At 47.8% G+C, this 22,991-nt stretch overlaps 2 protein-coding genes across 3 annotated transcripts in view; one reads left to right on the plus strand and one right to left on the minus strand.

Moving 5' to 3' along the window:
- The window catches only part of LOC119174083 (uncharacterized), a 49,498-nt gene that overhangs the window by 23,549 nt on the left and 2,958 nt on the right, over positions 1-22,991 (minus strand). The window lies entirely within an intron of this gene.
- LOC142803761 (uncharacterized) lies at positions 17,317-21,517 on the plus strand. Its single transcript, XM_075889661.1, has 2 exons — positions 17,317-18,632; positions 21,344-21,517. Exons 1-2 carry the CDS (start codon positions 17,438-17,440, stop codon positions 21,373-21,375), a joined length of 1,227 nt encoding a protein of 408 aa, XP_075745776.1. The 5' UTR covers positions 17,317-17,437; the 3' UTR covers positions 21,376-21,517.

Genomic DNA, 22,991 nt, shown 5'->3' on the forward strand with positions numbered 1-22,991 from the left:
AAGACAGTGAGGAAAACAAACGGGAGTTATATTGGACGAACAAAAAGAACTATTGCACATACAGTACTATAAGTTGTACACGCACGCAGTTCGCACACAAAAGAAAAGAGTAAACCATCTCACAGTCTGTGCCGTAGCCCGGTGCCTCGAAGTGGGACCCGTTGCGTGCTCGGATGCTGTCGTCGCTTGCGTGCCAGGTCAGCATACCACTGTAGAGGGCATCACAAGGTCTAGGCGTAGCCGCACACTGTTAGCGACGTCGGCTCGGTGGACGTGGTCAGCAGCTCCGGTCTTTCGAGGGCGCTCGCCGTACCGGAGATGTCCGCAGGACCACTCACCCAGAACTCGAGCCTGGCCACGCCGACACGCCGTGCCCCGAGGACGTCAATGGCTCGAGGACTGCAACCCGACCTTTCGAACCTCGCGCGTAGTTACGGGTTCGCCCTAGGCTTCCTTGCGTCGTCTTGCCGGCATCCGAACAGCTTCGTTCTCCGCGAGCGTCTCCTCTTCTTTTTTCTATGGGCGCGCTGCAATGCCCCTTCATTCTTCTCATCTTCCAGGTGATGTGGCGCTGTCGTCTGCTATGCTCGCATTTTTTAAGCTACTACATCACAACACTGTAATGTCACAGTGGTACAAGCTCTAGCCCACCTCCTCAATAGGGGAGGAAAGGCATGGACACTCTGTTGTTTTTTACGATAATAAATCGCGTAGACCAGCGTCGGAGAAAAGCCTCCTCTCCCAGCATGACTATAGTTCTGCGTTAAGATGCATAAGCATTATGTTTCTTAGCCGATGTAGTAGGGGAAACATGGCTCTCTGAGGGCGTCCCCTCAGGCAGGCCAGTCCCCTTCGTTTCCATAAGACGAAGGCTCCGATACCCATTAAGAGTACGACGAAGTTATCCCTGTGGCTAGACTTTGACTTCATACTTATTTGGAACATTCTGATAACCATGCACCAAAAGGTGCGCGCTACTATACATTCTTGGTACCAGCCACCCAGAAAATATTGCAAACTATTCCTCGATTCCAGTTAGCTGCCTGTCAGATCTCTTTATAATGATTTCTCACGGGCACCCTGGTTTCAGGCTGGTTTCAGAGCCACCATGCTAGCGGAGTAAAATACAAAGGAACTAAGACATTTCGAAAAGATTGTTTCTTGTTGTGAAGCAAAATAACCTTTATTTCATAATGATCTATTATAGATTTTCAACCGAAAATTTGGGACATTTACACATGTTAGGTTCATGATGGCTCGTTCTTTTACATTTTGGATTGAAGGGCATCTGAAGGTGCGCCGAACCAAAGTGACGTCAAACAGGCCTCTGGCGGACGTTTCCATGATTGGGCTTGTCTTCGTTGATAACATTGCCCGTCCATCTCGGTGGAACAGTAGTAACAGTGGCTGGGGTGCTCGGCTGCTGACCCGAACGAAGGTCGCGGGTTTGACCTTCGATCCTGGCCGTGGCAGTCGGATTTTGATGGAGGCAAAATGGTAGAGGCACGCGTGTACTGTCAGTGCACGGTAAAGAACACCAAGTGGTCGCAATTTCCGGAGCCCTCCCCTACAGCGTATCTCATTATCATATCGTGGTTTTGGGACTTGAAAACCACGATTGAATTATTATTATTATTATTATTATTATTATTATTATTATTATTATTATTATTATTATTATTATTATTATTGTTGTTGTTGTTGTTGTTGTTGTTGTTGTTGTTGTTGTTGTTGTTGTTGTTATTATGTAGAAGTGTATATATTCCAGTAAATAAGCACGATTTTTTGCAGTGCATTTGAGATGCTCGCCAAAATTGCTGGCACGTTTGGTGTGTAATGACCCCAATGCCAGCGCAGGGAAACGCTTCCCTCCAAAATTATTCCGTCGTGCATTTCTCTCAAATAACGTGCCCGTCTTCAAAAGGTCAAGTCGACGGAACTTACAGCTGTGTTACCAATATACACAGCGCGTATGTATGTACATATGCCTTATGCCGCGCTCAATGCAAACCGCCCACCACCCTTGGTACACTTCCACAGTGCCCATTCTGCTAAGAGTTGTAAAAGCAACGCTGTCGATGAGACTGGATGGCTGTGGGTACGTTCGAGACGTTCGAGCATGCGTGCGACGTAGCTATTCAACGTGTAACAGCGGCGTTACAAGAGCCCTCGTGGCCGATACGGAGAGTTCGTTTACTTCCTACTTGCTCCTTCATTGGTTGCGCTGTCGGCTTAATCGACGGCCGTCGCATTGCCGTTCTGGCACGATAATCCAGACGCGTACGTATAGACCTCTGCTTCGAGCACAGTGAAATGGAAGACGCATGCACATATCTACTCGAAGGAAGGAAGGAAGGAAGCTGAGGCCATTCACCGCAAGCGCTACAAAAGAGACCGCCCACCGGGTTTTCTTTCTCCTCCTTCCGCGTGACTCCGGTGCCCTCCATGTATAACACCTTCGCTAGCGAGGCGCATGCTACGGGTTCCGTGCACCTCGGTGCCCTCAGAATGGACGGTCTTCCCCGGACACGATCCAAAGACCTAAGCACTTTCTTGCCTTTCTTCGCGTACTGGAATACGCGCGTACGGCTTAGTCTAAGCGCACGCCTTTCTCTAGGGTCGCGCTCTCCCGTGGCCGGTTATTTTTAAGCGCACTCTCGAAAGCGCTCAAGACAATCGAGCAAAAGTATGCGTGCACTGCAGCCGATGATGGTAGGTGGATTGCCGCGGCATGCTGGCGGTTGCGGTAGTGGGCGCGCGTGCATTGTAAAAGCGAGTTTTTGTTTAGCTCCAGAGCCGGTACGGGCGCTGTGCCGTGCAGGAAAGAGCAAAACCTGCCCGCTTCTCGGTCGCGCGCGGCACGCTTTTATACCGAATGCATCTCTTTGACCACGGGCACGCCCAGCGATCCCTTTTGTTTCCTGAAGGCTTACACTATTTATACGCGAACGGGTTTTCTTCGTCGTTTTTGTTTAGTTTTACGCTTACTGCATGAAATTAGATGCAAAGAGGATGTCCCTAAAGAAAAAGAAAACACAGCGAGTGTGTCTTGTGGGGAACCCTTGAGAAACAGGAAGTGTGGGGTCTATTGCAGACTTTTTATCACTGTCACTTTATCAAGTCGCCTTTGTGATTCAATTCTGAAGCTCGTTCCTGCATGCAACCGAAACTACGCGATATTGCTGCGCCGTAGATGGAGTGCCAGGCAGATAAGCGAACGGCCAGTATCGCTTCGCGCTGCCTCTTGAAAACGAATGTGAGCATAAGAGGTTCACAAGTGTCTCCTGATGCATAAAACATGTGATAACTCTTCCATCCTTTATTGCAGGAGGCAAAGTACAAAATGGTGAGAATCCACTGTCGCGCGACCTACATTGGTCGTACAAGGTTGCTTACACTCATGTTATATGTGCGGCGATGAGAGATACGTAACTGAAACATATGTGCCTTCGGAAACAGTGTGCTCGTGACATCAAACACCAAATTCGTGTTTAATTGGTGATTACTCATAACGAACTGATATGAATGTGACGTACTCATTTCAAGAGATACTCTATAGCTTACCGCTTGAAAAGTTAGCGTTGCGAACACTTTCGCACTTGCCTGCTGCATTTAGTTTATGTGACGTTTATAAGGTAGTTTCAGTGCTCCACCTCCTATTGTGTGTGATTTTACGTGTATAATTTGCTATGTTGCAAATAGAAAATTCATTTCCGCTACTACGCTTTATAGCATTTACCTTTGACGAGAGGTTTGCCAAACTATACTTAGAAAAAAAAGGAAACAACTAGAGAGAGAGAAAAAAATTGCCCCGTATCTGCATGTAAGCTGCAAATGTCGTCGAAAGACGATAGTCTTGCGTGTGGAGAGAGTGAACAAAATATTTATTTGATGTTCTGCGAAAGAAAATCGGTGAATGGTATTCCGGAGGCGCTGGGTTAGAGTGCCTCGAGCGTGCAGCGGAGGTGAACAAGTGCACCAAGTCACGTGACACGTGAGACACGAGCGCCATCTGGCAGTTTCTTTTGGAAAACAAAGCGCGTGGCCGTGCGCGCCCGTCTCAGAGGTGATAAGGTGTAGAACGCGAGACGAGGGGTAGGTGCCACCACCATTTCGTCTTAGCAAAGCGTTGAAAGCACTCCCCATTCCGTGCAAGCGTTACATGGTAAGCGCAGCGGAATAAGAGCTACGGTCCTTACAATTACTTATGTATGCGTTTTCTAGTAAGAGATGCATATGCAGAATATATGCATGTTGTTATGGTGCCCCAGACATGCGCAATAATTGCTTCTAAATTGACAATTGCACAAGCATGAACGCTCAACCTTGAGCAACATTGGTGGTCGCTGCGGATGTGGTCGGCCGTTTCAAGTACCCGATGCCCGTAAGAGTGGACAAACAGACAAATGTGCTGGCAGACATACAGACAGATAGACAGACAGACAGACGGACACACAGACAGACAAACAGACGGACGGACAGACAGACAGACAGACAGACCGAAATTTCTGCGTCGAAGGTCCAAAGAAAGACTATCGTCTTTAATAAATAAATGGAAGAGACAGGGATGTTAACTTAGAACAACTGGTTTGATACCCTGTACGGGGGTGGGGAAAAAGGTCGGAAAGTGGATTGATATAGAGAGATATAAAGTAAATTAGAAAAAAATTCGCATGCGCACACATTCAGGGAGTTCCGATCACAGTCGTTTGGACAGGCCGGTTGAATGTAAGAAGCGCAGGAGCGCCTTCACAGCCTTCTTCTGCGACATAAAGACCTGTTGGTAGCATAGGATTCTTTCTTCCGAAAGAGTCTGGCTGTCCAGTTCATCTAGTGCATTGCAGAGTGACTGTCTCTGCGAGGAATATTGTGGAAATTCACACAGAATGTGCCAAGTTGTTTCGTCACTGCCGCAATGGTCGCATGCAGCAGTGTCACCCATTCCTATGGGGAACGCGTACGCATTGGTAAATGTGACGCCCAACCATAATGTGCACAGCATAGTAGCGTCTCGTCAGCATGATTCCGGAGGAATTCGAAGACTGAGAGCTGGGTCTAAGGTGCATCACCGTGCTTGAATGAAATGTGACTCGTTCCATTGAGACGTGGTGCGCTTGCGAGCAAGCATGCGGAGTTTCCGTGCAGCGTCAGTTCTGGAAAGCGGAATTGATATTTCATCGCTTTCAGTATGGGCAGAACGGGCAGCTCGATCGGCCCGTTCATTGCCAATTATTTCACAATGACTTGGAAGCCATTGAAAGGCTATTTTATGTCCTTTATCAATGAATTGGTGAGTCTTTTCTGCAATCACGAATACCAGCTGTTCGTACGGGCCATGGCGTAAAGGTGATTGATAGAATGGATTGCATTGCCGCCTTTGAGTCTCTGAAACTTCTCCATTTTCGTGGCTGTTGATCACTGATGAATTGCAATGCAGCATGAAGAGCTGTGAGCTTTGCTCTGGTTGATGTCGTAAGGTGGGAGGTCTTGAATTTTCTTGTCGTGTCTTTTATCGGTATAACGAATGATGCCGTCGAACTCTTCTGTAAAACAGAGCCGTCGGTGTATACGTGTATACAGCCTTGATACGTCTCGTATAACAAGAACATAGCAAGCTGCCTAAGAGCAGGAGATGACATATCTGCTTTTTTCTGGATGCCAGGTATAGTTAGCCTGATGTTAGCCTGAGTCAGGCACCAGGGAGGAGTCGAAGGCCTGGCGGCGGGTGTGAAGCATGTTGGCAAAGAATCGCGATATGTGGTTACCATTTGGCAAAATGACGAGTCTGAAAAGGGGCCAGGGTCAACGCAATAGTTATGCCACATGGGTTGTTGCTTACAGACGCATGCTAAGTACTTGAATGAGTGGCGCTGCAAATTCATCCGGAGAAAATGAAAGAGAAAAATTCTTTAAAGAAAGAGAAAGTAAAGCTCAAATTAAACGCAGGGAGGTTAACACGAAGAAAATTTTCCGGTTTGCTATCCTGCACTTGGGAACTGGTAAGGAGGACAAAAGGTAAAAAAGGAAATAGAACAGGAAAACGCACACACACACATTCAAGTATGGGAGTGTCATTGTCGTTTACAAGTCACTTAACTCGCGACGTTAGTTCCAGAAGCTTTGGGTGATTAATCAATAGCCCCAACTGGAGATTTGTTTTTATGTGACCAATAGACCGGCCTCGGAACGTAATAAAACTATTTTGTGGGAACCTTGGCGTTTGTTTGATGTAAAGAAACATATGCTCCTTGCCAGACGGTGTTTCATCAGAAACCTTCAACTAAAGATGAGAGAATTTGTTGCTTTTAGTCCTAAATCAAGCTAGCCCACTCCAAGGCGCGAGGCTTCACTTACCGTGCCGGGACTTGCGTGGTTCAGACAAAAGAATCGGCCCCAGTCTTTCATTTAGGGACATTTTGAATACCTTCAACAATATCACAAAGCACTATACATTAGGTCGTAGGTCCTTTCTACTGCCGAACGAAAAGTTGTCTAGGCCACAGGCAATCTCCCTTCGCATGCTTCCGACGGGAACATACCCCCGCCTCGTAACCTATAGCCATTTTTCCGACATTTCAGAACTTTGTCCGTACTGCCACAATCGCAGTGATCTTAAGAACATGCTCTGGAGGTGCCCCTCTTTACAAGGAAAAAATACGGAATTTTCTGAAAATGCCTTAAGTTTCATGCTCACGAGCGCGGTCATCATACAACAACTAAAGACTGGAAGGCCCATGATGCGGTGCTGTGGCTGGTCTCCCCGTCCCTACGCAGAAGTGGCCCGCGATCCTACCCTTATAAAACGGGGGTGGAGTCCTTCAGCATCCCAGTAAAGTGTTTCACCCATCCATCCATTCATTCAGTCCTAAATTTCTAAGTATGTTCCAGAACTCGGAAAGGGGTCGGGGGGGAGGGGGGCAATGCTAATTGAAAGAATCGTCACTCAAAAGTGCTATATATAGTGACGCCGTCAACGTGGTACCCTCGTGTTGCCTTTATTTATATATTATTATGCATTCATCGGCCGTTTAAATTGGCCCAGTCACAAACTAGTGGCGTGCAGAGCGTTTCGCTTTAACTTCGCAAGTGTTCGCGACTAACAAGCTGTGCTACTGAGCCCTGGTGACGAAGGGGGGGGGGGGGGGGTCTTTTGTACGCTGTGTGCATTGTAAAAAAGCGTGAGATTTGCATAGAGAAATGGCAGTATTGTTTAATTCACGAAACTTTTGAAACATGACGCCGTCAGAACGTGCCGTGGGCTAAGAATGCACGGTGAATGCGCTACCGGGAAGCCGCTGCCGGAAGCCTGACAAGAGCACTGTTTTCGCAATGTGACTTTTAGAGGTCACCTAATTATTTGTACGAGTGTTTCTGCTAAGCGGGGAAGGGTCGTGTTGGGGCGAACACTTTCTGCTAGTTAGTTCTGAAACAACATTGTTACTAGCGTGTAGAATAGCAAATCGTACAATGACAACACGCACATCAACCCTCTCCTGCGAGCGATACTCGCGACGCTATATAAGGGTTGTCACAAAAAGGTAATACCGCTGATACTGATATGTATATACTGAGTAGGTTGTTGGGATAGCCTTCATTTCTCCACCGGCAACATCTATTGTGGGGTGCCGTTTCACACCCGTCAAGTGTGAGGCACACTGGACGGCTTTAAGCTCTCCCAAAGTAGAGTACCTATACTCGGCGACAACTGTTTTTGGCACTGAAGAGAAAGCTACGGAGGCGGAGCTTTCTGCACATGTAGCACTGCGCGAAGTAGTCAGTTTTGACGCGTGTCTCATAACGCTGTGGAAAGTGACGAGTGCGCACCATCAGCGTTAATTTCAGGTGTACGCAGGCGCCGCTTAGCGTTTGAGGTGCACGTAAACAGGCGGGACTTCCTCACGCATTCAAAAACGCAAAGTCACAACAGATAAATAAAAAAAATGCCGCCATATCCACGAAGTGAATGATGATGAGTGGGCGAAGCTCTGGAGGTAAACCTGGTAAACCATGAATTCTCCGTACATTTTGCCCACTCGATTTTATTGCAACGCTCCCCCTAGCGTACGTCGCCGCACTATATCGAACGATGACACGCGCCATATGTGGCATCATTCCTATTTTATAACACCTCGCATCTTTCATAATCAACTACACGTACCGCCGTCTAGTTTATAACATCTTGCATCTTTTGGACGGACGGACGGACGGACGGACGGACAGACGGACGGACGGACGGACGGACAGATGGACGGACGGACGGACGGACGGACGGACGGATGGATGGATAATGGATGGATGGATGGATGGATGGATGGATGGATGGATGGATGGACGGATGTACGGACGGATGGACGGACGGATGAACGGATGGATGGATGGACGGACGGACGGAAGGACGGACGGACGGATGGACGGATGGATGGACGGACGGACGGACGGACGGACGGACGGACGGACGGATGGATGGACGGACGGACGGACGGACGGACGGATGGACGGACGGACGGACGGACGGACGGATGGACGGACGGACGGACGGACGGACGGATGGATGGATGGATGGATGGATGGATGGATGGATGGATGGACGGACGGACGGACGGATGGACGGATGGACGGATGGATATGGCTGTACCCTTTAGATCGGGCGGTGGCTAGCGTAATACTTAGAACTGAACGAGAGGTGGCTACATACAGGGGACGCACAGCCCACGCCTTAAGGAGCTTCGCTCCTAAAAATACGAAGATCTTACAGGTATGAGCTGCTTCCTTTCTCAAATAGCTCCACGTAGAAAATACAGGTATATTTCACGTTGAACACACGGGCGCTACTTTGGAACTACCTTCACTGGTGGTAGGATGCACGTGATTTGGCTCGGTAGCTTACCCTTCTGTGCCAAGAAAATTTGTCGCCGAGTATGGTATACTTTAACATCCGTATTCAGAAACGCTCATTGACTTCAGTTGAAACCGCCTTCAATGCAGCACGTTTGAGACGCGTCTGTGCGTTTCTGCTGCTTTGGCACCGCCTAAAGACTGCGCTTTCGAAACATTTTTGGGCTGAGTTGAAGTTGGTGGCAAGTCAAAATCAAGTCAAGCAGCGTTTTTGAATAATTTGTTGAAACACGTAGTACTTTCACTATAAACAGCTCATGGGCTGTGGCTCGTAATTCTTGTCGCCTTGTACTCATCAAGTGTGAACCCCACGAGACGGTTTTGTGCTCACCCATAATAGAGTACCTCGTTGTCTAGATCATTCACAAATTTTTAGGGGCGAAGCTCCTTATAGCGACACCCGTTTGTCCCTCGTAGCCGTTGTAGTAGCGTGAGAAGTAAAACATTTTGACCGCCAAGGTGGTGCCAATGAGAAATTTCTTCTGTGAGTTGTTGAACAATAAAAGATAGTGCTTAATGTACATGCCAATGGCTGCTAAGGGGGAATGAGAGACAGGAGAATTCGGCTTTTAGTTGACGCGCGCGCTGCGAATTTTTTTTTTTGTTCAACAACGCACAGACGACAAGAAAGGGTTGCTACGTTATACTCGCTGGGCGTAACCCCCTAGGTTTTAGAAAGGTTTAGCGAGAGTTAGGCCGCAGTGCCATGAATACAATGAACTAGTATATACCATGAACTCGGGGTGGCTAAAGGTGGGAAGTAGACACGAAGTGCAAGCCGTAAGAAAGTGTGCGTGTGCCTCCTCTCGTTCAGTCCTTGCAATATCCGCTGGATGGCGGTGCTTCTATATGAGGAATATATGATGAAAAGATGCGAGATGGTGGTACTTGGAGTGTTGAATAGATAGATGGACGAACGGACACACAGACAGATGCATGGATGGACGCACGGATGGCTGCACGGATGGATGAACACATGGACAGACGCAGGAGCGGATGCATGGACGAAAGCAGGGACGGACGCCCAGATGAACGTGCGGACGCACGAACAGACGCACGCACGTACGGGCGGATGGACGCACGGGCGACGACACAGACGCACGCATGGATAGACGGAAGCAAGAACGAATGGACGGACGTATGCTTTGCCCCACTATCCATCATTCACTCCGTGGATATGCTGCCATTTTTTTCTGAACGCGTATAGTGCTCTTAAAGAGTTGATAATTTATTATAAAAGAACCTTTTGAACGACTCAGTAAAACTGTTTTTGAATAAGCGGAATAAAAAAAAAAGCTGCGTTAACGGGCTCCAGGTTGATGGAAGGTGAACACTAGAACAGAAGCTTCAGTACTTTGGTTGGGATTGATATTTGCAATTGCGCTCACCTCATGGTGCTAAATAAACTTCATGACTCATAAAACTGCACCTGTCCCGTCTACTCCTTTCGTCTATCGCCGAAAAATAATGAAGCATGCGCATACAACAGTTTAATATTATATTCTACAGTGTTAACGTACCAATACCATGATATAATTATGAGAGACGTGGCAGAGATGCCTCCGGAAGTTTCGGCCCGGAAGGGTTCCTTAACGTGCACAAACAACGCACAGCACACGGTCTCTATTGTTTCACCTTCATCGAAGTGCGATCGCCGTGGCGGCCATCGAGCCAGTAAGCTTCGGGTCAGGGCCCCTTAGCCACTGATCCACCACGGCAGACATACATAAGTATGAATGCATGGCAAACGCATTTATCTATAACCTATACGCATCACTTTGCGCCTAAAGTTTCATCGAATGCCTGGCCGGGGTCCCGAATAATGTAGGAATAACACCGCTAGTCGCGACATCTTGTGGCAGTGCACTCAACCGAACATGCATTGTAGGTCGTCTTGTTGCTTTTCGCAGTATACTCTGAAGGTGAGGATTTTCAAGTGATTTCAGAAAACTAGGGGCTCAATTTAAAGCACTGTAAACGTGTTTTTGTTTATACACTCTTTAATACTTTAAGACTGGAAAGAGGTGCATTATTGTGACTTCCTGGAAGCACTAAATTCTATGAAAAGTTACATACAACGGTCCTCGCGTTAAATTAAACTCTCACAGAGACACTAAACATAGCTCTCGCCTTTAATAAGAAGGCAAGCAGGGAAAAAAATCATTTCTCCTCAGTAACGGACGCATTAAAATATATATACATATTCACGTCACGAACTTACATTCGTGTTTCCAAATGACCCGAGTGATTGTAACGGATCATAAAGAGTAAGCGATTACGATGTGTTCACGGCTTTCCCGACCCTTTCTGCATAGTTGCTTCTGTTGATGATGCGTGAATATAAGAATTGAAGGCTTCGGCCATCAACCACTGTTGTGAGGGTCCTGCCAAAACGCAATCAAAACAACCGTGTATGAACACTGCATACATCTACTCGAATCTAATGGGGGGTTTTTGAAAGAGGTGACCTTAATCGTAAACGAAAGACCACACGCGTACGCAAGTTGCACGCAGGTCATAAAGTATGCCTTCTTTCGGTTTTTATTTATTATCTCCCACTGAGACCGTTGAGTCCCTATTCGTCTCTTCCATGTCGAATTCCATGTCGAATGTGACGCCCACACTTGACAGTGATATTACGCATGGTTTTAAATACTAATTATTCGAAGACCAAGCGGCCGTCAGTCTGATATTCCAGAAGGTAGCTGCTACCAGTAAAACCAAGAAACCAAGCGGCCGTCAGTCTGATATTCCAGAAGGTAGCTGCTACCAATAAAACGAAGAAACTATCCAAAGGGAGCGTGGGGGTTATTATTTGTTGTTCATTCTGTACTTAGCGTAATGATTATCACCGAAACTGATAGAAAATAGCATGAACAAAAAAATCACTTTTACATTCGAAGCATTTCTTAGCGAACTTACGCGACTTTGAGCGTATCTATCTGTCTATCTATCTATCTATCTATCTATCTATCTATCTATCTATCTATCTATCTATCTATCTATCTATCTATCTATCTGTCTGTCTGTCTGTCTGTCTGTCTGTCTATCTATCTATCTATCTATCTATCTATCTATCTATCTATCTATCTATCTAGCCACCTACGACTTTTAGCTCTCTTGGCCGTTTCTATAATGGTATCGATAGCAAACTTGGTACGGCTTAAGATGACTGTATGAAGAACATATTTTACTGGTCATAACATGAAAACCACGATAGGTATGTCAGGAATGACACGATTTACATTTCATGGTCTAGCAGCTCTTGCTGTGGTTTCACTCACACGTCATGTTGCAAAACTGGTATGGTATGGCATGTTGCATGGCAAACACAAGCGACAGACCCTAACGTGAAAATCATGACATGCGTTTTCATGTAACAACGTGACTACATAGCACGCTGATGATGCGCTCGCGGCCATTTCGCTAGCTTCACGTATACCAAATTTGGTATTACGGGATGTGAATGGATGACGAAGGTATGATACTGGTGCGAACATGATAAACATAAGATGCGTGACATGTAACAACATGACTGCATGCCACGCTCATCATGCACTGGTGGCCGTTTCGCTAGCTTCACTTATACCAAATTTGGTATTACGGTACGTGAATGGATGAAGAAGGTATGATGCTGGTGCAAACATGATAAACATGAGATGCGTGTCATGTAACAACATGACTACATGCAACGCTGATGATGCGCTCGTGGCCGTCTCCTTAGCTTCACATGTACCAAACTCGGTATTACGTGACGCAAACGGACGACATAGGCAAATGACACATCCAAGCATGATAATCATGACATGCGTGTCATGTAACAACATGACTACATAGCACGCTGATGATGCACTTGCTGCAGTTTCGCTAGCTTCACATATGCCAAATTTGGTATTACGTGACGCCAATGAATGACGAAGGTATTTGACCGGTGCAAACATGATAATCATGAGATGCCTGTCATGTGAGAACATGACTGCATGCCCCAGTCAAAGTAGCATGCAGCATGTCGCACTTCGCACCGGTGTCCGTCGGGCCGCGCCGACGGACGCTGGTCACGCCTGGCGTCAGACTATAGCGTGCTCGTGTTCTGCTAACGTAGCGTCGCTGTGCCCATCGTGCACGCGCGTCAACACTACATTGGAGTTTATTGGGCCCTTCATGATGCGCTCGCGGCCGTTTTGCTAGCTCTACATATACAAAATTTGGTGTTACGTGACCTTGATAGATGACGAAGTATATGACTGGTGCAAACATGATAATCCTGACACGCGTGTCATGTAAGAACATGACAACATAACACGCTCATAGCGTGCTCGTGGCGGCCCCGCCGCGGTGGTCAAGTGGCTAAGGTACTCGGCTGCTAGCCCGCATGTCGTGGGTTCGTATCCTGGCTGCGGCGGGTGCATTTCTGATGGAGGCGGAAATGTTGTAGGCCCGTGTGCTGAGTTATGGGTGCACGTTAAAGAACCCCAGGTGGTCGAAATTTCCGGTACCCTCCACTACGGCGTCTCTCATAATCATATGGTGGTTTTGGGACGTTAAACCCCACATATCATATCAAGCGTGCTCGCGGCCGTTTCGCTAGCTCCACATGTACTAAATTTGGCATCACGTGACGTGAATAGATGACGAAGGTAAACGACACATCCGAACATGATATTTATGACGCAGAAGTTATGTACGGCATCATTTACCTCCACCTTGTAACGTTGTGCTGGTTTTAAAGTGACAGATCAACGTTTCTCATTCATTCTTCGTATATCATCGATTCCCACTGTACGTGGGACCTGCCAATATTTATATCAGTGGGATCCAAACCCACAACCTTTGAATCACGTGCCCATTGTTTTACCAGTTTAGCAACGACTGGCAGCGCTCCGTCGTTCACTTTGTGGAACATATGTGTGCCCCATAAATGCCCCTTCAATGCTCTTAAATGCGCCGTGAATGTCCAACATTTCGGCATTTATGTGCCTCGTAAATGCCCATAAAAGCCCCGTAAGTGACCATATCGTACGCGTGGGAAGCCCTCCGTCGTAGCTCACTTGATTATCACTCGTAGTACTGTTCATTAACAACAAATAATGGCATCCATGCTTAACTTGGCCTGATTGCCAATGGCTTCATTGCTTCTGTCAAGCAATGAAGTTTAGCTGTCACCATTAGAAAAATGAGGGCGAAAAAATGATGGTACCAATAACAGTGATAGCGAAGTCATAGTGTTCTATCGTTAAGCGAATCAGCCGCCATTAAACTGAATAAGTTGCATCACTCCCAAAATGAGGAGCAACCCTCGCATTTTTATATTGGGGACGCGTAGTCAGGATTGTATGTAAAAACAACCAAACAAATTGGATTGGAACAGTTGCTGTCTGTCGTCAAAGAGGAAGCGCTTGCCAGCATCGTTAACGAACTTAGTTACACAGATTTCTTTGCACCGAAAATTTCGAAGTAGCTCATGGTTTCTGAAATTTTCTGCTGCTCGTATAAACTTTTACATTATTGAACGCAACATCTTACGAGTGGTCGACCCACATATACCTCATATAAATATGCCACATGCCCCATTTGACATGATCATAAGTTTATACGAACCAAACTCCTGGTAGGGCGAAAGTGTCTCCCCCTCCCTTTTTTTTAACAGAGAAGCTGTTTGAAGGAATCATAAATATTTGTGCGTGGCCTATAAGCAAACTACGATAATAGAAAAAATCACAGCATATCAACGAAATTAATGATGAAGAGTGGGGCGAAGCGTCTGTCTGTCTGGCTGTCTGTCCGTCCGTCTGTCTCTCTGTGTGTCTGTACGTCCATCTTTCTGTCTTTCTTGTCTACTTATCGAAACATCTCGAACGATTGCGAGCGATGCGAGCGCCATCTAGTGAACACTTCACGTACAAGGGGTTACTACAACAACCAAACGAGAGAGAGAGAGAGAGAAATAGATTTTATTGGGAAATCCTGCGTGGGGAGGGTGAGAGCATTGCGCAGGGTTCCGCACCCTCCTGTCTATCTATACCTCACCGACGGCAGGCCCAGCGCGAGCTACTAGGAGTATGCTTCGTTCGCTTTTGCCGAGCTAGGGCCGCGTCAAGCCGCTGGATGGCGTTGAGCTGCGCCTCGTGATCGGGCGAGCCTATGTGGTTCACAATGTCCGGTGGTAGTGCGTCGGTGATCACTCCCCCCCGCACACGCGTCACACCCCCGCAGCACACGTGTCAGTGTGTACGTAGACGCCGCCAAGCATCAATACGACAGCCAACTACGGCAGACAAGCTTACACCTTAAAGAGCGTCGCCCCTAAAACGGTTATGTGCCACAAAAATTGGCTAAGTCCTACCACCCACCACAGGTCCGCTAAAAATGAGGAAGCCAACAGTTAGCCCAAAAAATGCAAGCGAAGTGAACCTAAGGCCTCGAGTACATACAAGGAGAGAATACTAGAGAACGGGAAGGGAACTGACGAGTGCGAAAGGACCCCAGCGTGATGGCAGTGACGGCGTGCCCGTGCATGGATCTACTAGAGGTGCGAACGCTCTGTTTCAGCTCGAGTTTCTGTCTTTGGGGCTTGCACATCTATGTTATGTCTATGGCTGTCTGTGGTTTACCTCAAACCCTCTGTGCTGAGAATCAACGTAGCAACAGCACCTTCTATCTAAAGCCTAGGAACAACGTGGAAGCTACCAAATTAGTCTTCAGGATCGTCTGGTTTCACTGTCGCAACACCTATACGCCGCTTTCATAGTTTTTAGCTTCACTGGTTAGGACGTTTGGCTGCCGAAGAGATAGTTCCAGGTCCGATCCTTGTCACAAGGGTCGCATTTCTGGGGAGTTCATAAGCTAGTGGTCCATGAACGGTACGTGTAAGTGACTCGTTAAAGAACGCCAGATAGCCGAAATTTCCTAGGCGAGCCTCAAAACTATAACGTAGTTCTGGCCCGTAAAACTTCTGAAATTATTTGCTGTATATATTATCTATTGTATTTACTTGCCCTCTCTGCTACAGTCATTCATTGCTACTGACGGTATGAATAAATAAATAAATAAAAATAAATTACCATCATCCTTGTCTCGTTTTTCTGTGTGTCTCAAGTTCTCTAAAGCAAACTTTTGAAAAGAATTTCAGTATTTTCGAAAGCTGCGTGCTGGTGCTCTCTCTTCCTCTCTCTCTTTCTTTTCATGTGCATCCCCCACAGATGTACCTTTTTTAACATTAGGCAGAATCAATAATGTTCAATTTTTTTCTAGATACCGTGAGCGTTTTGTGCACGACCATTGTTATCAGCAATGTGTTTCAGGTACCCCGCCTAGCAAGAAAAATAAATAAAAAAGGTCTCTCCGCCGTCTGTGTTTTTTTAAGTGATCATATGCGTCAACCGGAGCCACGCATATTGTCTTATCTAATCACTTCAGCCTTCAGCCATGAGTTTCGCTTCCCTGAGAGCCCATTCCTGCTCCAGCAGGATATGTATTATCTGCACGGGCATGACGTCAACGCACTCATACTTCTAAGAAATGCCTACAGAAACCACCTGATGGCACGAAAGCACTGTGTGAATTCCCCTTTCGGTTGCAATGCGTTAGTTGCAATCAGCAGGTTTCCTACATTAACGGGGAAACGTTTCAATGAAGTTCTGGAATAATGAGCCGCTCTTTAAGGCGAGAGGGTTGAAGAGTTTGTTTCGCAGAAATTGCGGCGTTGGCATCGGCGTCGATGACACGTCCTCCTTCGTTGTGAGCGAGAAATTACCATTTTTGTGCGTGACAAAAAAAAAATCGAGAAAGACTCAAATGAAATAATCAAAATTTCAGGTCCGAGTGAGGATCGAACACAGGCGATTCTCATGCAAAGCATGTGCATAACCAGTGACACGATGTTGCTTCAAAAAAAAAAGAGAAAAAAACCAATGCAATTTTCATGCAATGGAAGGCGTCTCATTAACGAATGTAAGGGCAGATGCGTAGAATCGCAACAATCGTCGAAACGCATAAATGACGCGACTAGTGGGTGAGTTAAACACCAACCCATTATAAAGAGTTAAAAAGCGCTTTGACACATTTAATTGGCGGCTGCAGTGAAAACATCAAGAAAGAGAACAGCTGCGCCGAATTGCGTCTTGCACTACACGGACGTGTGCTGCACCCTTCGCTGATTCAATAAAGGAATTTTTATGGCGTAGATGGCACTTAACCGAACTTCCAATGGGCATTCAAGGATAGTTCGAAAAGGTTGATGTTGGGTGCACAGTCGCTGCTCGTTTCCTTGCGGCGTGGTTGAGGCATACACCGAGAACCATAGCATGCTAATATTTGAGAAGATGATGCGCACGAGGCCCCATTACGATATATATATATATATATATATATATATATATATATATATATATATATATATATATATATATTGTAATGATGACAAAGCGGCGATCGTGCTCGGCGCATACCTGGAAGAGAAGGAAGACGAGGAAGAGGAGGCAGATAAAGAACAGCCGGCCTGCAGCAAAGGCGTTGTCTCTTTGTCTTATTTCTCCTCGTTACAATGGCGCAGTCGCGAACTACTGACCCCGATATCCCTGCGTCCACTACACTTCGAAGTGGACGAGTGCTCTCGAACTCCCCACCGATCACGGACGGCGTCCAAGCCTCCACGGCGGCACCGCATCATGACTGCAGCGAGGCCATTTCTCGAGGCTTCTCTCTGTTCGCCCAAGAGCTCAAGACATCCGGGTTTGGCTGCGCCTCTTTTGGATCGTTCAACGAGAACGAAATTCCATATTTTCATGGATTCAAGGATGACCCTACCAACTGGGTAAGCGTGATAAACTCGGTTGCCCTTAAATACTCGTGGAGCGACACGATTAAGAAGTCGGTCGCTGAAGGACGTTTGCGAGGATCTGCCCAAGCGTGGCATCGTTTCCAAGGCAGTACATACGCTACATGGCAAACATGGAGCGCGGCCCTGATATCCGCGTTTGCGCCGCTTCCGAGCGCTTACGACGACCGTTTCATGACCATGCGGTCACGCCGGCAAGGTGCAACCGAGGACGTCGCGACTTACATCTACGACAAGCTGGACCTTTTACAAGCTTGCGATATACAGTGGACCTCCTCCGCAGCCAGGCAGTACATCATCGACGGGATCCATGACTCGACGCACGCAGCCGTCTTGTCCGCCTACAACCACCCAGTCCACATCTCCACTTTCGTACGCCAAGCAATGGAGTTGCAGGACACGTCTCATCGCCGGGCGGCTGCAGTTGGCCCAAAGGAGTCAGCTTCACCGAGACGCGGATGCTATACGTGTGGCCGCATCGGGCATGGGTATAAAAGCTGCCCACAAAGCCAACCTCAAGCGATGCAATATCAATCACGCCCACTTCCAACCCTCAAGGTCCGCGTCGACGGCATCGGAGAACTGACAGCTCTCGTTGATACCGGAGCTCAACGTACGGCGTTGCTTCGCCGCCACGCCTCCGAACCTCTCCAGCCTTGGACTGAGCCACCACTGCGGGGTCTCGGTGGCGACGTACTACCGGTCGGTGCCCTAAACCTGCAACTCAACACCGAGGCCGGCAGCAAGTTTTTGTCCTCGGTGCCCGTCTTCGACGACCTGCCCACAGACATGGTTTTAGGGGCCGACTACCTGCTCTCCGGGGAAGTGCGCCTCACGGTGGAAGGAAGTACCGTCAACCTCCATCCTGTGGCTCCAAGTGTGCCTCCGGCGCAATCCCAAGGTGAGCTGACGACGCCACTTACACTTCCCGCAATACTCGAGAGGCACGCATCGCTCTTCGCTGATACTACTACTCAGCTTCCCGGAACTAGCGTGCTAGTGCACCATATTACTACCGACAATCATCCGCCGGTGTCCATACCGTTACGTAGATATGCCGAACGAGAGCGGATATTAATTGACCAGCAGGTGCAAGAAATGCTTGCCGCAAGCATAATCAGGCCATCTTCTAGCCCGTGGGCAGCACCTGTTGTCCTAGTCCGTAAAAAGGACGGCAATCTCCGATTCTGTGTTGACTACCGAGAGCTGAACAAGCACACCATACCAGACTCGTACCCGCTGCCACGCATTGACGACGCTATTGACGCCGTACGAAAAGCGAGGTTCTTTTCGTCGCTAGATTTAAAAGCAGGGTATTGGCAGATCAACGTGGCTGAAGAAGATAAGTTTAAGACGGCCTTCCGAACACCATCTGGCTTGTACGAGTTTAATCGGATGCCGTTCGGTCTGCGAACTGCTCCAAGCACCTTTCAGCGTGCCATGAACACAGTGTTAGGCACACTGATAGACCGTGCCTGCGTCGTGTACCTCGATGACGTTCTAGTCATCGGGGAAACAGAAAAACAACATCTACAAAATCTCGACACGGTTCTGCAGAGGCTACACAACACCGGCTTTCGACTTAACCGCGAGAAGTGCCAGTTTGGGTTGACGACAATATCTTATCTTGGTTATCAGATATCTCATAATGGCGTACGACCCTTGCCTGAACGCATAGACGCCGTTGCCAAATACCCTGCACCAACATCTATAAAACAGCTCCAGGTATTCCTAGGAATGGCGTCATACTTGCGCAAGTTTGTACCGAGCTTTGCGTCAACTGCTGCTCCACTCACGGACTTACTGAAGAAAAACGCCCAATTTCAGTGGGGTCCTTTGCAGGATAACGCCTTCCAAACCCTCAAACACCAGCTTACACATAGCCCGGTGCTCTGCCACTTTAATGAAGATTGGATGACAGAAGTCCATACTGATGCGAGTCAGATTGGCCTGGGGGCGGTTTTACTTCAACGTGACTCGAGTGGGCGTGGGCACGTCATCTGCTACGCCAGTCGTAAACTATCGGACGCAGAACGGCATTATCATTCGAATGAACTGGAGTGTTTGGCTGTAGTATGGAGTGTGGATGAAAAGTTCCGCCACTACTTGTTTGGCCGACACTTCACGGTAGTAACAGACAACTCCGCGATTGCGTGGATGTTCCAGAAGCAGCACCTCAAGCACAAGTTTGCCCGATGGATTGTTCGGCTCCAAGACTATACGTACGACATCCGTCACCGTGCTGGAGCACAAAATCAGCTTGCGGACGCTTTATCGCGAAATCCGATCGAGGAATTCTCCACACGAAATCGAGAAACCTGGATCCTGTTTTCGCAACAGGACGTGACCAAGGCTCAGCAAGCCGATGGAAGACTCGCATCCGTTATAGACTCCATTGGCGATGCGGGACGCAATGCCAAGTTTGTCTTACGTAATGGAACGCTGTATCGGCGTCACTGGGCCGATAAAAGCACCGAGTGTCATCTCCTGGTCATTCCTGACACCTTAAGATCGAGCGTACTACGCGCCATCCATGACACTCCCGAGGGAGGCCATGTTGGCTACAGAGCCACCTTACGCAAGGCACAAGAACGTTTTTGGTGGCCGAAAATGGATAAAAGCGTGCGTTCATACGTTGCCAGTTGCGAGATTTGTCAGCAACACAAACGACGTCCTGGAGCTCGACATGGACTTCTTACGCCGATCAAGCCTCCAGAGACAATTTTCCACACGTTGGGCATAGATCACATCGGGCCTCTTCCAATGACGACAGCGGGCAATCGTTACATTATACTCGCTGTGGACTACTTGTCCAAGTTCGTAGAGGTCGCGGCCGTGCCTTCGCTTGCTGCTAGCCATGTCATCCGATTCCTGAAAGATCGCTTCGAATGGCGACACGGTCTTCCTAACAAGTTGATCTCAGACCGGTCGACCACCTTTCGCAGTCGCGAGCTCCGCACTTACCTACAACAAGCTGGAGTGGACCATCACTTCGCGTCGGCATACCATCCACAGGCGAACGGACTGACCGAAAGGTCGAACCAGACTATCCAGGCTAGACTCGCACCGTACTGTAAGAATCACAAACGAGGTGAGGCCGACTGGGATGATCATCTCCAAGCAGCTGCGTACGCAGTGAACACGGCGGCACACAGCTCCACAGGAATTTGCCCCTACGAGATTGTCTATGGTCAGCTCCCGCAACTGAATGCTACGTTCGGTTTGGACACTCCCGTTAAAGTAGGGCGTTCCGCTGCACGCCAGACACTTTGTCGCGATATCCGTGTGGAGGCGCGTAGGAGGATTGTGCATGCTCAACAGGCACAAAAGCGATACTACGACCGACGCCACCGTCCCGCGCCGAAATACAGTGTAGGTGATGAGGTGTGGCTACAGCGAGGTGCGCCATCGTCTTCAAACAAACTGCACCCAAAGTACGACGGCCCTTACATTATTTCTGAGCGCTTGGGAGATAACACTTGGCGAGTACGATCCACAGCTTCTGATACGCGCAGAGACAAGAGAAAACGGAATAACTTTACGGTGCATGTGTCGCGGATGAAGAACTGCATACGGCGGCAAACGTGACATTGGTTTGTGTTTTTCTTACAGGAGTAGACCAGCTGCAGCGTGGCCGAGTGTAATGATGACAAAGCGGCGATCGTGCTCGGCGCATACCTGGAAGAGAAGGAAGACGAGGAAGAGGAGGCAGATAAAGAACAGCCGGCCTGCAGCAAAGGCGTTGTCTCTTTGTCTTATTTCTCCTCGTTACAATATATATATATATATGTGTGTGTGTGTGTGTGTGTGTGTGTGTGTGTGTGTGTGTGTGTGTGTGTGTGTGTGTGTGTGTGTGTGTGTGTGTGTGTGTGTGTGTGTGTGTGTGTGTGTGTGTGTGTGTGTGTGTGTGTGTGTGACGTATGAAACGATGGTTGGTAGAGGCAGAGGAAGAATAGGTGCTTTAGAATAAACATGGAGTATGAGCCAGGCCACGTCTCCTATTCATCATAGCGTCAGCTCAACCATCTTCGAAGCGCCGTCGCGGTGGTCTAGTGGTTAAGGGTATACTCGGCTGCTGACCCGCAGGTTGCGGGATCGAATCCTGACTACTGCGGCTGCATTTTCGATGTAGGCGAAAATGCTGCAGGCCCGGGTGATCAGATTTGGGTGCACGTTAAAGAACCCCAGGTGGCCGAAATTTCCGGAGCCCTCCATTACGGCGCCTCTCATATTCATATATGGTGGTTTTGGCACGTTAAACCTCACATATCAAGCAAACGTCCTCCAAGTTCTTTTTTTATCTAAACGCACTTCATTTTCTGAATCATCTTCGTCTTTTTTTTACGGACAATGGACGAATGTCACAGTATGATGAAATGTCGCTGTATGATTACAGCGCAGGAGTCGACGACCTTTTGAGGTGGAGGGCCATATGTTGCATGGAGGTGACCCAGCGGTGGGCTACGCGGCAAATTAGGAGCAGAACATGGGCAAGGTTTCTAGTTGGTGCAACTTAAAAGGTGCCGAAACTCAAACCAAATGTAACCAAAGTAGCCATGTCATTTATTATTATCGCCAAATCGGTAGTGAGGTAGAACAGGAGTGGTATTATGAACTGAGTCTTCACTATTGATGAATAAATGAAACCAGTTTGAATAAGTAGAACTGGAAATTTAAAAGTAGCCAGTAGATAGCCATGGCGCCAACTGGAAATCTTCGTCGCTAAACGGGTAGAAAAATAGCCAACTTGTCGCAAATTAACCACTGAGGAAACCATGAACCAGGATTCTGCAAACTTGGATTAGTATTTGTTCGTTTTTAGCTAGCATATTAGGGTACGATCAGACGAAGGTTACTAGTGAAAATCCAAATTTAGGGCAAAACTGCTATGTCGACCTTTAGATAGGAAGTGATATGGGAAGAAGAGGGGAGGTGACGTCATGCTGGGGGCCGCATAACATGTGCACTGCCTCGGGGGCCGCAGGTTTCCGACCACCGACTGAGCTCATATGGAATCCTGCTACTATTAAAGAGGTCCAAAATTCGATCACTGGCCAAAGTGGCAGTGTTTTGTCGGGGTCGAAATGCAAAAGCGCCCATTTACTTCGTTTTATAAGTGCACATTAAGCAATCCCAGGGAGTCACAAGTAGTTACGGAGTCAGACACTACGGCGTGCCTATAATACTGATAGGATTTATTCTATTATTTGCACGCAGGTGCTCTTTTTGTGTTATTACTCCTTACACTACGCTCCAAGCA

This window comes from Rhipicephalus microplus, chromosome 3 (genome assembly GCF_043290135.1).
Source record: "Rhipicephalus microplus isolate Deutch F79 chromosome 3, USDA_Rmic, whole genome shotgun sequence".
Lineage (NCBI taxonomy): Eukaryota > Metazoa > Arthropoda > Arachnida > Ixodida > Ixodidae > Rhipicephalus > Rhipicephalus microplus.

Excerpts from the sequence above, each read along its gene's own strand:
- LOC142803761 (XM_075889661.1), top strand. The coding sequence starts at position 17,438 with ATGGCGCAGTCGCGAACTACTGACCCCGATATCCCTGCGTCCACTACA. Across the intron at positions 18,633-21,343 it reads GCCTCCGGCGCAATCCCAAG|GAGTAGACCAGCTGCAGCGT; the intron begins GTGAGCTGACGA and ends TTTTTCTTACAG.